This window comes from Chanodichthys erythropterus, chromosome 1 (assembly GCF_024489055.1).
Source record: "Chanodichthys erythropterus isolate Z2021 chromosome 1, ASM2448905v1, whole genome shotgun sequence".
NCBI classification, from domain to species: Eukaryota; Metazoa; Chordata; class Actinopteri; order Cypriniformes; family Xenocyprididae; genus Chanodichthys; species Chanodichthys erythropterus.
Genome location: NC_090221.1, coordinates 35,388,900 through 35,404,942, shown reverse-complemented (window position 1 = coordinate 35,404,942; position 16,043 = coordinate 35,388,900). Strand labels below are relative to the sequence as shown.

General features: G+C 35.4%; 1 protein-coding gene across 6 annotated transcripts in view; it reads left to right on the top strand.

Moving 5' to 3' along the window:
* Positions 1-16,043, top strand: part of kcnip1a (Kv channel interacting protein 1 a) — a 51,191-nt gene that overhangs the window by 30,502 nt on the left and 4,646 nt on the right. For 3 of the 6 annotated variants that reach the window (XM_067383326.1, XM_067383350.1, XM_067383358.1), the window contains exons 2-6: positions 10,293-10,417; positions 10,512-10,581; positions 12,481-12,551; positions 12,691-12,798; positions 15,563-15,667. In XM_067383326.1, coding sequence (XP_067239427.1) covers positions 10,293-10,417; positions 10,512-10,581; positions 12,481-12,551; positions 12,691-12,798; positions 15,563-15,667 — 479 coding nt within the window. Of the gene's footprint in view, positions 1-6,403; positions 6,431-7,937; positions 8,101-10,292; positions 10,418-10,511; positions 10,582-12,480; positions 12,552-12,690; positions 12,799-15,562; positions 15,668-16,043 lie in introns of those variants that run through there. The other 3 variants (XM_067383334.1, XM_067383367.1, XM_067383342.1) reach the window with 3 other exon arrangements.

Below are 16,043 nucleotides of genomic sequence, written 5' to 3'. Positions count from 1 at the left end.
ACCTTGGGTCCATGTGAATGTTATTCGGACACGTACCACCTACCTGAGCATTGTTGTAGACCATGTACGCCCTTTCATGGAAACGGTATTCCCTGGTGTCTGTGGCCTCTTTCGGCAGGATAATGCTCTTGCCACAAAGCGAAAATGGTTCAGGAATGGTTTGAGGAGCACAACAACGAGTTTGAGGTGTTGACTTGACCTCCAAATTCCCCAGATCTCAATCCAATGGAGCATCTGTGGGATGTGCTGAACAAACAAGTCCGATCCATGGAGGCTCCTTCTCACAGCTTACAGGACTTAAAGGATCTGCTGCTAACATCTTGGTGCAGATACCACAGCACACCTTCAGGGGTCTAGAGGAGTCTGACGGGTCAGGGCTGTTTTTGCAGCAAAAGGGGGACCAACACAATATTAGCTGCATAGTCTTCACATGTTATGAAAAATATTAGGCTGCTGTCACTTTAAGAGCAAATGCACGGATCAGATATACTGTTACACATGCGTTTTCTTTCTCAACTATTTACGTTCACTTGCTTAAAACCTTATGTGAACGATAAGATTATGTGACACATTTCTACTGGTTAATCGTGTCTACTGGTATATTGCCCACCCCATTTTTTACAGAAAAAAATTAAAAAACAAGAAAAGAAAGTGGGCATTAGACATGAAAAAGTTACCAGGAAATAAAAATTAGTACTAATATTTTCAATTTATTTCAGTAAATTAAATAAAATTGTTCACATTTCTGACCTTTCAAGACCCAAGCTTTTATCAGCGAGTAAAGATATTGCAGGAAGTAATACAATAAAATAAAATGTCCAAAGAAGCTGGCATGGTGTTAAAAAGCACACAAACAAATCCAAATCTAATCCTTTACATGTCCGAGCTAAAGTCACACATTAATTTTTAAAATTTTATTTAAAATGTATTTTTCATATTAACTCAAGTATAGTTTTCCCCTTAAAAATAGCAAAAGAAGTTGGCATAGCATTAAAAAACAAACAAACAAATAAAAAATGTATCGTTTGAATGTCCAAGAGCTGAAGTCACACATTAATTTCGTTTAAAATTATTATTATTTTTTTTACATTTTATTTAAAATTTCTTTTTTAAATGAACTCTAGTATAGTTTTCCCCATGAAAATAGCTGAAGAAGCTGAGATGGCTTTAAAAAACAAACAAACAAACAAATGAACAAATCCAAATCTGATCATTCACATGTTTTAGAGCTGAAGCCGCTCATTAATTTTGTTAACAATATGCAGCTTCAGTGCATTTCAAATTAGCAATATGGGGCAAAGCATGCAGAATATGAAATCATCTGTACAGCGATCCATAAATTAAACTCGATACGCTCTATTAAGTTCTCGCTCTCACTCTCGCTCTCTTGTTCTTGTTCATGTGTGTGAAATCCTCAGTCTAGACCTGTAAATGAATGAGTCTGGGATCTTTGTTCTAGCGCTTCCGTTTACCAATTAAGAAAGCTTGTGATGTCACTTCCTGTTTAGTTCCACACCAACAGAACTGGTAATGGACCATCTGATTTCTATCTCAGACAGAAATGAGAGGATATGTTTCCAGAATTATCTGGCTAAACTATAGATGATCCACGAGTTGCAGAGTTGTGAAGAAGCGTATCAGTTTGAAACATAGCGGAAAGCAATTTTGTTGTGAATGGTAATGAATGAATTTGCAAAATGATTTTTTTCACGCTGCATTTCAATAATTTTAAAGGCGCCGTTAAACAGCTTATAGACGATCAGTGTGAAATTAATCACTCACCTTTTATTGTTTGCTTTATGAAAGCTAATTACTTTTGTTAGATACCATGAATAATTGATAGCAATGAATCATTTTCATCATTCTGAATTCAGATGTAGCTTGTAGATTAAATTCAAGACGGGAAAAGATTAAACCGAAGCAACACGAGAGTATGGACAGAATTTAAATGGCAGATTATTTTTTACATGCATCATCAGTGATTGATGTGAGCCGTCATCGGCTCAGACGGCCAGCAGAGAGTGAGATATTGATCTGACAGAAGCTTCTTCAGAATAGCTGATCACTTTTGATTGAATATGTATAAACTGATAAACACAGCAAGATCATTTAACCCTGGTGCTGCTTGAGTGGCGGTCAAAAATTACCTTTTTTATTATTTCAATGAAATTAATGTGCTATATTTTAGTTTGATGATGTTTTTTATTTAATAGTTTTTATTTTATGCTACTAAATTATATTTCTAATCCTTTTATTCACTTCTTGAGCATAGTCCTGAAAACAAAATGTCCAACTTAAACGGTCATAAAACTTGAATGCTTTAGAGCACAGACTGAAGTTTGGTCTCTTTTGAAACACGACACTTGGCAGATTATTGCTGGAAATAAAAGGTTAACTTAAAAAAAGTTATAGAATTTTACATTTATTTATGAAAAATTCACAAAAAACTATTTTTATATGAAATATATATTTTCCAAAACACATTTCTAAAATCATGAGAAAATCAAAGCCATAAACAAATTGTTTCTCCAAATTTGAGGTTGAGATCTCAAAAAAATTAGCTTTCAGTAAGTTTGTTTGGGCGCAGTACCACACATTTCCACTAGATGAAATTCGTGTCCCTTTCGTTTTCCAATGTGCTTTTTTTGTGTACACATAGCAAGTACCAAAACCTTTACCAAGTTTTTTTTACCATTCTGACTACATAAAAAATTAAACAAACAAGCAAACCAAAACATTTTGCAAAATCCTAGATATACAAAATGTGGATTACCATTAAGGCAATATGAGGGTATGAAAATATTTAGTAAAAATATGTAATATATAGTTTTAGAGTTTATTCAGGATGTTTTGTGGGTTTGCTCTGAGTGTGTTATAAACCTGCGGCTGTAGGTTTTTCTCTAGTGAATATTTCAGATGTCTTGAATTGCACACCCACACTGACTGCAGTTACGTCTTACCCCCCCCCCCCCCCCCCCATCCCCCCCCCACCTCTACCCAACAAACACACACACACACACACACACACACACACACACACACACACACACACACCATTCATTCACTCTCTCCAAGTTGCTGCTTGTTTGTTAAATCACCATTCTGGAACATTCTCTGTGTGTTGCAAACATTGTAAGAATGTGTTTGCATATATCAGACGGGCTGATTAATTCTGCTTGCACTTGGATCATTTGAGATTATCAGCATCATCTATTTCCACTTGATCCTCAAGGCCTGTAAGTGGATCATTTTGGTAAAATCTTGAGTAAATATTGTGTATAGTAAACGTACATCATTCTTGTGCACATCTCGTTTACTGGCCACCGTACTCTCTGGATATCGACGTCTGGTCGACCGCTCGTATTTTTGCGTTATTTTCTCTTCTCTTTCCCTGCCTGCACTGGTGTGTGTGGTTTGGACACTGATGGAGAACTGCAGCAGAGCTCTTTCTGTGTTGTTGAGAGTAGAGAGTTATTTATACACTTGATGTGTCTGGATGCGCATCTAGTTTAAATTACAAAGCCAGCTTTATTGTCATTTTTAGCACATCACATGGCAATGAATAAAAATGAAACGTTCAATCAGGAAACAACAATAACAAGTAGTAGATGGCCACGAGGACTAAAACAATAAATATCACACACACACATTCACACAGTTAATACTAAAAGAATATATAATATATACATTGCATGTTTTCCAAACCGCTGGTCCAATGTGGGTACAGCATAATCACAAACATGAATAACATTAATTGGTTATTAATTTGTTTAATTAAAGGGGACCTATAATGCCCCTTTTCACAAGATGTAATATAAGTCTCTGGTGTCCCAGAATGTGTGTGAAGTTTCAGCTCAAAATCCCCCACAGATCATTTATTATAGCTTGTCAAATTTGCCCCTATTTGGGTGTGATTAAAAACACAGTTTTTGTGTGTGTCCCTTTAAATGCAAATGAGCTGCTGCTCCAGAAGAGGGCGGAGCTTTAACAGCTCAACAACAACAAAGCTGGAGAATCTCACGCAGCCAAAATGAGGATTGTCAGTAACGGTGTTCAGCCTTACATTGTTCAAACCGGAGTCGACACTGATGGAGAGACTCAGGAAGAAGTTACAACTTTTAGACGTTTCTGAATGGTTAGTGGATAAATTGATGTAGTTGCTGTGGAGTTGAAAATGAAAATGACGGCATGACAACAACACTCTACTACAACAACTCTTCCTCTTCTCTAAAGCAGCCCAACGTGGCCCCGCCCCCTTTGTTGTGTGTTCTCGGGGGCGGGGTTTATGTAAATTTTGGGGTTTGTGATGTCACCGACCCAGGAAGAAGCTCGTTGTTGTCCCTACCAGCCATTTGTTGTAGTCCTTAAAAAGCAATTTCTGTAAAAAAAAAAAATCTCTCTTTGCATTGAACTTTGAGCGTCATAACTTTGCAGCTGTTGTTTATGCTCAAACAGCAACATTACACAATAACTAAATTACACACAAACTATGCAAAAGTCACTTGTTTTAACTCACTCCTTCAAGTGAACTATATTAGGAATAGTGAATGAGGGTATGGGGGGTGATTTCAGACACGGCCCTTGGTAGCCACATTTGACCAGCGGTTTGGAAAATGGATGGAAGGATGATTCAGCTGCAAGCACCATCTTCTGGTCAGATGCGGGAATTCATTCTGTGTACGACTCACAGTGCATTATGGGTATTCTCTAGCCATTGAGCTTACATCTGTAGTACACTCATATTGTGGTGCATTGTGGGATTGAATGAGTGCACTTGATAACGTCCACTATGGTTTCAGCCACCACTACAAATGGCTGTCCCCTTAAATAGTTCTCTATTTAAGGGTATGGGGGGCGATTTCGGACACAGCCCTTGTCTTTTTACGATCCGATCAGAGAAAATGCTTAAAGTGACCAAGTGTGAACAGGCCCAATCAGTCTGCAAATCAGCCTAAATAGGTCAGTCTTGGGGGTAATGGACAGAGTAGTTATCAAGTAAACAACTCGTCCACTCAAATGTCAGCAGGTTTGATTTCAGTAACATCAATAAAATGCAACTTGGAGTGAGTGAATTGTTTTTAGTGACCTTTCGTCTGAGTCAGATTTAATCTTTATTCCCTTGTCTGCGGTCATCATGACACCTGCGCTCTTTTTTTGAAGCAGTGTAAAAAACAATGCTTGCTGCTCAAACTTGCACAAAATGTTATAATTAATACAAGAATGAAAAATATATTAATATTGGTTGCTTGTTCTTGATAGTGTAAGTAAATGATTTGTCATTAACATGTACAAAATCACAGAAAATGTCCTCTTTGTGTCATTATAAGATGAATATAGCTTCAGGAAGATGGCTGAAGTGGAACAGAATGTAATGGGTTTTTACATGGCTGGAGTGATGAGAAGTGTGTGATTAACGTTTGTCTTAATTAGTGATGCGTCAAGCCTTGATTTGCGCAGTGTAATTTCTCACTACTGTCGACCACAACTGTGTGTGTGTGTTTGAGAGAGGTGTGTGTATTTCTCTGGATATCTCTTGCTCTCAAAAAATGGAGCTCTTCTCCTTTTCTATGTTAGTACAAAGATTATGCTAATTCAGATTATGCAAACTAGTTAAACCGAGGATTACAGGGAAGTGAGAGTGTGTGTGTGTGTCATGACACTGAAAACGAGTCCTGCGGATTTAGAACAGCCGCCATATAATGGGTGTATGAAATGTTGTAGTAAAAGTGTTGTGATGTAGTATTTCCTTTTGTATTTATTTATTTATGAATACATGAATTTGAATGCTAAAGCTGCAGGTGATGCTGTTTGGTTTTGTGGATGTTTGTCTCCATCTAGTGGCCGTTTTAACCTCCAATGGAATAATGATTAAATAACAGAGAATTTTTTTCTTCATAAAAAAATCTTATTATTTTATTATTTATATATATTATTTAACTAAAATTAAAAAGCAGAAAATATTTATTTATTTATTACTATCATATATTTCTCTTTACTCTTCACTGTAGCGAGTGTCGGGCATCAGAAGGTTAACATTGTAGATACACAAATAAACCAAAGGCAGTAGAAACATGCAGTTTCATGAATTAAAGGTGCTCTACTTTATGATTGTATGAAATAAATATTAATCACTTACAGCACCATTAATGAATTAATTCATATTTTGGTATATTTGGATCTGGATTAATATATCTTTTGTTGTCTCTGTGTGTCGTACATGAACTTCGCCATCTAAACGAGGCTCGTTAATCAAACCAGCAGCGCTCCTTGTGTGTGTGTGCATGTGTGTGTGCGTGTGTGTGTGTGCATGTGTTGACTTGTTCTTCCTCATAACAGTTACTTTTCTTTAGGAGGACATTGTGATGTAATTCTGATGTGATGTTTATTGTGAATTGTTTTATAGCAACAATGTTCGGATCTACAAACCATGGTATTTAATTTTCATTCTTCTCTCTCTCTCACACACACACACACACACACTCAATGAGTTGACATTGTTCTTAATGTCCTACCTGAGGGCAGGACTCACCTGGGGCTGCAGTCTCACCTGAGAGTGTGAAGGACACACACACACACACACACACTCCGCTCAAGCTTCTGCGTCATACAGAATCCATAATGCATGAATGTGAATTATTTTGAATTTGCATTTAAGGTAATTAAAATGGAATTATATTAATAGAGCCGCATTTTTTTCAGTGTGAATTGCTGGTAACACTTAGGTCTTCCAATAAGGTCTCATTTGTTAACATTATTAATGCTTTCACTAACGTTAACTAATAATGAGCAATACAGTACATTTATTACAGTATTTATTCATCTTTGTTAATGTAGTCAATAATTGTATCCCTTAAAACTCATCTTTGAACACCAAAATGACACATTTAAGCGTTTTTTCGTGAAAAAAATTCTTCATTCCTTAAAATAGCTTGAATGAAATTCGACACCCTTGCTTAATTTAGTATGTGCTGATCTATGAATATGCTAATTAGCCCCGCCTCCACTCGCTCGCATGAGCTCAGAGATCCACTCGGTCAACTTACTGAGGTAAACGCTGCACAATGGCATTACCCTTTACACCATCGGACACATAACAGTAATTAATATGATTAGTATGTTATCAAACAGCTAATAATGTGTTGCTAATGTTACACAAACCGTGTTCTCGTTCGCCATTTCAAGAATCAGACAGCTGCCTTCTAAAAATCATCCTTAAAAACGCTTTGAACAACTCGGAACGTCAGTGGAGAAGGGCTTATAGTTCATCATAACATCGTAATATACATCATACACCCGCTCTATTGATAATTTGAAAACAGTTTGATGGACATTTTATAGTGCTGTATTGCAAAATGAAAAAATATGTTTGACAATATCTCAATAGATTTTTTAAAATCATATGAAAATTATTCATTCGGTCATTCAGGCCAGCCGTCCGTCCATCCATCTGTTAATCCATTCGTCCGTCCATCCATCCATCCATATCTTTTTCATATTTATAAACATATATTTTTGTGTTAATTGTTTTGATACTGAGTTTAGAATATTTTTAGAATATATTTTATTATTACTCAAAATATCAGGGAATGGTGTTAACAGTGAAAATTAATGTGTAATTATTTGTGTTGTACTACTTTTGTGTGATTTCTTTGAATTGTAATTCTGTAAATTCCTTTAACATTTTGTCTGATGTTCAATTCACATTCATACTCATGTTTTGAAAAGGGGCAAATTCGGTATTTTGCTCAACTCTGATTGACCAGCACAATGAATATTTGATAAATAGCACAGTGAATATTTCTGAAACACAAACAAACAGAGAGAGAGAGAGAGAGAGAGAGGACAAACTGGGAAACAAAGAATCAGATGTCAGAGAGGTGAGAGAGATAGAGAGAGAGCTGTATATAAAGATGGATGCTCAGCAAGTACAGAAAGAGACAGCGATGAAAGCAAGAGGAGAATAAGAATATTACGGCTAGTAAAGGGAATCAGGAGTGATGGAGAAAGGAGAGGGAGAAGGACTGCAAACTTTAGCTATAGTGCTGCTGTTGTGTGGAGCTCTGAAACTTCTGCACACGCTCGGACTCATCAGCACTGACGGTGAGTCTCGCACACATAGTGACATTGAGTCTTATTGTGAGTTTCAACAGAGAGATGAACAGTTTGGATGGATGAAGTTTTTGATGTTTTATCAGACGGTTGTGTGGGTTTAGCAGAATTAAAACCTGACTGCGATTCAAACAGACGTTGGATAATGAATTTGTGCCACGTTTGGTATTCGCTGTATCAGATTTAACCTCTGCCAGAGAGTCACATTTTTCACACTGTAATTCTTCTGTGGAAAAATGAATTTCACAAGCTGCGGAATAAGATCAAAAGAGAGAAATGTTCATCATGATCGTGTTTATAGCAAACAGGGAAAATGTTTTAGACTTAATTGTTGCAGGATTTGTTTTATTTTCAGACTATGTAAATTATAATTATATATATATATTTTTGGACTTCCATATATGTAGTAAATTTCACAAATAATTACAAAGAAATGGCAAGTAATGCATTGAATTAAACATGAATTTCAAAGTAGAAAGGCATACTCCAATAAGTGTTCTTGCAGATTTGTGTATTTGTGCAAGTGTGTGTGTGTGTGTGTGTGTGTTGGTGAGAGTGCAGTGCTGGAAAGGACATTGGGCAGCAGTGAGAGCCTCAGGCACATGACCTTTGACCTCACCTGTGTGTGTCCTTCAGTGCTCTAACACACACACACACACACACACCGTCCGTCCTTATGTATGATGATTAACATGCAAAAAAGATCCTAGCCATGTGTCACCTTCACATTTCAAACTGTATGTCTGTTTGTTTGAGCTTTATGTGGTTTATATACAGAGTTATTGAGAAACTATTATAGTTTTTATTAATTGTTTGCATTTTTATATTTTCTGTTTTAATTTTAGTAAGTTTGTTGTGTATGTTCGTCATTTTTTTTAAATTTTAGTTTTTGTTTTATTTCAGTTTTAATTCAAATGAGCAATGTTGGCTTGGCAACTAGCTGAAACAAGTTTTAAACTTTTATTTAATCATTTTAATTTATTTAATAATCCTGTTATTAAAAATGCATATGTAAACACACTTAAAGATATTTTGAAAGGTCAAATAGCTTGTGACGTCTCTCATTGTTGTTATTTTAGATAAACGCGCATCTGTTAAATGAATAAATGTAAATGAACAAGTGATCCGATGCTGTGAATGTCAAACGTGTTTTCCTGCGGCGTGGCGGTGCTGTCGTCATCTTCAACACACATGGGACTTCCTCTGTACTTGTTCCTTTCTGAAGCCAGTGATTCAGTGCTTCAAATCCAGGACAGCAGCTCTCTCTGTGTTATTTTGGAGACAGTGCATCTCATGCAGACTTTTAGATCTACATTAGCCTTCAGAAGTTTGGGGTTGGTAAGATTTTCTAATGTTTTTGAAAGAAGTCTCTTCTGCTCAGTAAGGCTGCATTTCTTGATCAAAAATACAGTAAAATCAGTAATGTGAAATATTACAATTTTTTTTTTTACTTGAATAAATTGTAAAATGTAATTTATTCCTGTGATCAAAGCTGAATTTCAGCATCATTACTCCCGTCTTCAGTTCAGTGTCACATGATCCTTCAGAAATCATTCTGATATGCTGATTTGCTTTGCTTTGATTATTATTAATAAATAAACCATATTTTTTCTGGATTCTTTGATGAATGGACAAGTTGAAAAGAACAGCATTTATTTAAAATATAAATCTTTTGTAATATTATAAATGTTTTTATTGTCACTTTTGATCATTTGAATGTGTCCTTGCAGAATAAAAGTAAATACTTCTTACTGACCCCAAACTTATGATCAGTAGTGTATGTCAATCAAAATACTGAACAATAAGGTCCAGAGATGAAATAGATGTATTCTGGGATGATTATCTATTTTTGTATGTTTGCTATTTGTATATTTCATGGATCTGTAAAGACATTAAATGTAAATTAATTTACATGCCTGTTTTTTTTTTTAGTTTTTTTTTTTTTAAATGTTACACTTCATATTGCATTTTTTTAACATCATTATATGTAAAAGAGCACATTATTATTATTATTTTAAAATGTAATGTACTCTGCCTCTGAAATGATACATTTTTTTTTTACCATGTAATTAATTTATTTCAGTTTTTTTATTGAATATATATTAAATGCATCATATATTAATGAAATACTATGGATTGCACATGTTTTATTGTAAATGTTTTTAATCTCTGTGTGTGTGTAGATAGGGTGGATGATGATCTGGAGCTGTCTGTAGTATGCCACCGTCCGGAGGGATTGGAGCAGCTGGAGGCTCTAACGAAATTCAACAAGAAAGAGCTGCAAGTGCTGTATAGAGGCTTTAAAAACGTATGCAGGCTCACACACATGTAGACATGATTTCCTGCTGTAAAAATCAAACTCACACACACATGCACTTGTGTGTTTTCTCATTGATTCTCAGGAATGTCCCAGTGGTGTGGTCAACGAGGAGACTTTCAAACAGATCTACTCGCAGTTCTTTCCTCACGGGGGTCAGTGTGTGTTTGTAGTTTATCTATCCATTTCTCTCTCACAGCACTGACATTGCTTGATTATGGAGTTACAAAGTTTTCATCATTAGTTATCTTGCTTACTACAAGAAAAGCAAGTTTCACTTGAAACGAGCCTCGCGATAGAAGGGGCCACACGTGTAGGAAGTTAACCATCAAAATGAATATAAATGCCCCCAGAATTTAAGATATGTCTCTGTGTGAGTTCTTGTTTTTAATATTTATAAAAGATAAAGCTAGTTAAGCAATATCAGAAGAGTGCGGTTTTCCCGAATATCAGCACAATTGCAAATGTGATATCAGTTTTAGACAACAGTTCAATAAATAAGAAGTTAATATTAGGTAACTTACATTTTAGTCTCAGAATATTGTCTGTTTTTGCTCTAAAACAAATCCACAGTAGAGTACGAAGACCCGCACATGACATGCAGGAAAAAAAAGTAAATCGTGCGCATACTCGCACAGTTGTTCCCTCTATTTACTAAATGGTGTGCATTAGGAACGAATTAGTATGTCGTGCCCACAGTTTATTAATCGAGGGAACAACTTAGTAAAGTGTGCGCATGACTTAGTAAATTGAGCGGACGAACATGTAAATCGTATGCACGTAAATCGTGCCCACAAAAAGTTTAAAGGTGCCCTAGATTCAAAAATTTAATTTACCTCAGCATAGTCATATAACAAGAGTTCAGAACATGAAAAAGACATACAGTAAGTCTCAAACTCCATTGTTTCCTCCTTCTTATATAAATCTCATTTGTTTAAAAGACCTCCAAAGAACAGGCGAATCTCAACATAACACTGTTACGTAACAGTCGGGGTGTACGCCCCCAATATTTGCATATGCCAGCCCATGTTCCCAACATTATAAAAGGCATTACACAAGGGCAGCCAGTATTAACATCTGGATCAGCACAGCTGAATCATCAGACTAGGTAAGCAAGTAAGAACAATAGCGAAAAATGGCAGATGGAGCAATAATAACTGACATGATCCATGATATCATGATATTTTTAGTGATATTTGTGAATTGTCTGTATAAATGTTTCGTTAGCATGTTGCTAATGTACTGTTAAATGAGGTTAAAGTTACCATCGTTTCTTACTGTATTCACAAAGACAAGAGCCGTCGCTATTTTCATTTTTAAACACTTGCAGTCTGTATAATTCATAAACACAACTTCATTCTTTATAAATCTCTCCAACAGTGTAGCATTAGCCGTTAGCCACGGAGCATTATCAAATTCATTCAGAATCAAACATAAACAATATAACGGTATACAATACTCACATAATCCGACGCATGCATGACGAACACTTTGTAAAGATCCATTTGAGGGTTATATTAGCTGTGTGAACTTTGTTTATGCACTGTTCAAGGCAAGCGCGAGCTCCATGGGCGTGGAGCACGAGAATTAAAGGGGCAGTAGCCCTGAATCGGCCCATATTTAATGATGCCTCAAAATAGGCAGTTAAAAAAATGAATAAAAAAAAATCTATGGAGTATTTTGAGCTGAAACTTCACAGACACATTCAGGGGACACCTTAGACTTATATTACATCTTTTTTTAAAAAAGTTCTAGGGCACCTTTAATTAAAATTTCAAGAGGTCTTATTTTTAAGGACGGAAAACAGGAATATATACTGCACGATCGTTTATAATGTTGAATCTTCCTTTTTCTTAAATGGTTTAAAGGCTGAAATGTGAGGTTTATTATTTTGTTTTTTGAACTGTAATGTTTAAATCAGTCATTTTACTGTTACTGTGTTACTATAGGCATTGCCCTAACACCCCCATACAGTAGTCCCCATAAAGGTCTCAAAAAGTCTTACATTTGTTTTAAAAACCCTGTCGACACCCTCTCTCTCTCTCTCTCTGCAGACGCAAGCACATATGCACATTACCTGTTCAACGCCTTCGACTCTACCCAAAGCGGATCAATCAAATTTGAGGTGACATTTCTCTCCATTCACTCATTGTTCTTCACCCACTTTGTTATTCTATTGGTATTTTCATTTCTGTGTGTGTTTGATTGCATCATTAATGATAAATCACTCCTCTTGGCCCATTGTTTCTCTTTCTCTCTGTCAGGACTTTGTAACGGCTCTGTCCATCTTGTTGAGAGGAACAACAACAGAGAAGTTACAGTGGACCTTCAACCTGTACGACATTAACAGAGACGGTCTCATTAATAAAGAGGTGTGTTTGATCGTATACTTCTACTGTATTCTACTTATATTCCAGAGCCACTTACAGTATATAATGCAAATAACATCAGGCACACAAAACATGCTCAAAGCAAACTCTTTTGGATTTGTGTTGAATGAGAGATGTTTGTGAGTCCAAGTTCATTTGTACAGTGCATTCTGATAGTTTCGCTTCAAATAATTTCATTCAGGATTTTGGTGTTTATAATAAATGTTGTCTATAATTTGCTTATATTTTTAATTCCTGTTCTGTTTTGATTACTGTTAAAGTCTGACATTTGAAATTATAATCAGAAAAACCTGTTTACACTACCTTAAGACAAAAAGCAAAAAGTTTGCATATGTGTTTTTGTTGAGTATCATATTTGAAACATCAAATTTTTATGGCTCTTATGATATAGTGTGAATATGGAGCTCAAACTCAAGGAGGAAAAAAAAAGTTTTGTTCAGAAGCCCAAACTGAGCAAAAATATGCAATTTAGTGCAGATGCTGATATTCATACGGATAAAAAGTAAGATTAAATTCTGATAGCTTGTAATGTAAATGTAAATCAATGATCAATCGATGTCATTTTGTCTTGTTGGAGAGGTTGCACAGCTGGCTGGGTCTCTCCAGGATGGTACTCAATTGGTTTAGATTTTACTTAACTAATCGTTTGTTATTCTGGGAAATCATATGATACCGTACCAGCTTGACAGGGAGTTCCTCAGGGTTCAGTGTTGGGCCCAACTTAATTAACACTCAAATTTACATCAACTCTTGCCCAGATGTCTGCTGCACATTAGCTGTTTTGAGTGAGTGACTAGAGGAAAATAAAGATTTTCTGCAAAGTTTTAATCATGTTGATCATTTAGAGATCTTACAAAATATGTGTATGAAATATGATACACTGTAAAAATAATCCCAGTAAAATTTGGGGTAAAAAAACCGGCAGCTGTGGTTGCCAGAACTTTACCGTATAAAATACAGTAGCAACGTAAAAAAAAATTGTTAAATCTGTCCAACCTAATGAAGTAGTAATATCTGTTTTGTATAGGGATGGGTGGATCGATCCTAAAGTATCGATACTTTCGATACTGGCGTGGTATCAAAAAGATCGATTCTCAAATGGAAGTATCGATCCTATCTGTTTTTTGTTTGTTTTTTTTGTGGGGGGGGGATATTTTAATAATAGCAGTACGCCGTATATTATTTACAATTTACTTAAATAGGAACGGCAGTGGGAACTACATCTTCTTCCGCTGTATCTCCGCTTGTCGAGACAGTGTTCGCTCACTCTGTCAAAGACAAGCAAGAACGCACAGCGCAGGATTTTAAAGGGAGTCGAGTGCGTGGCTGCGGTCATGACTGAAAGAAAAAGAAGCATAATCTGGAGTTATTACACTCCAGTTAAGAATGATGAAGCTTCGTGTGACGTTTGTCAAAAAACAATACGCCACACTTTTTTCAAAAGCAAGAGATTTTGATCAGTCAAAGAAAAACAGGCTGAAGAGGAGAAAGTCAACATTCACTTTGTTTCATCTCAAAAACCTATAAAGGAAAGAAATGTAGAAACGTGACAATTATTGAGAAAAGGTTTGTGAGACATGTTACATTTTTTTGTTATATTTTGTTTTTAGCCTACAGTGATATCTTTGTTCATTTAATTAATAATTTTCAGTATTTTTTAATAAATGTAAAAAAAGAATCATGTCAATTGCAGTTTATTTAATATTAATAATGATGGCTATCAAAAAACAATATAAAATCACTCACATGAAAATATTTAATTGGAGTATCGGTATTGGTATCGATATCGTCGATACTCGTCTTGAAAGTACTTGGTATCGGATCGGAAAGAAAATGATTGGTATCGCCCACCCCTATACACTGACAGTCACCAAACACAGTGGTGATGAGAGTCACATGATGAATCAAAGTTCATCACAAGCAGATTTTCCACAAGCTGAGAAGGACAACACTAACATATAGAAGGCGCACACAGTGTCATTCACACACACACTAAACACCATCATGGTAACATGCATGAAATTTTAAAAATGCAATAAACATTCATTTAACAACATTAGATGTAACATAAAACCCTAATGTACATAACTGATTAGAAAAAAATTAGAAAAACTAAGAAGAAACAGAGTTATTTCAAAGAAAATATATCAAATGTGAAGTGTCACGCAGGGAATTGTGGGAATGTCAATTTATGGTTTTTCACTGTAAATTTTACAATGAATTGTTATTTTTCACTTCCAAAAACTGAATTTAATGGTATTTTACAGCAAAATGTACCGTTAGATCTATTACAGTTATTTGTCGTATATTGTACGGAAACTTTCTGTAAACCAATTGACAGTTTTTCACCTCAGCATTTTTACAGTCTTTTACTGTTAAAATCACGGTCATTTTTAAAGTGTACAGTCGGCTTTATAGGGTTTATAGGGCAAAAAGTTTGTTGTTGAGTGACAGAAACTAAAATGCATGTTTACAGTGTTTGTAAACTTTTTTATTTACCAGTGTTTTACATTACTTCTGAATGTAATTATAAAATGTGACTTATCTGTGTTTTTTTTCCTCTCAAGAATGCATTTTTTACAAAATGTGCCTTATTTTATGTTAAATACCGTAGTGAATTAATTCTTTATGGTGACTGTTTTCCACATTTTAGCATAATAGTACTATAATTTAAACACATCTGAATTATGTAGTAATCATGTTTTTTTAATAATAATATTGTATAAATGTGTATGTTTTGTTCCAGGAGATGACCGATATAGTGAAAGCCATATATGACATGATGGGCCGCTTCACGTATCCTGCTCTGAAGACAGACACCACCAAACAGCACGTGGATGCTTTCTTTCAGGTCAGACTCTGATAGTACAGCTTGAATATTATCACATATATTACTTTATATTATCACATTATACTACGGGGCTGTTAAATGCTTGAATCTGATTGGTTGACAAACATTCTAAGGTGTGCAATTATTTTCAGGGAAACGCACGGCTAAAGTAGTTCTGGCAGGTTTTGACCGCATTACAGTTCCATATCACTTCGCCAAATGATTTAGTTATTTCAAAGGTCCTTACAGACTACAACAGCAAAAGAACCAAAACCCACAATGACACTGACCAAGCAAATTAATATAGTAAACAATACCATAAAAACAACAAATTTGTACCACAAAATGACATTTTATTATGTACGGAAAGCACATACTCTTTCTCTCACTCAAACGC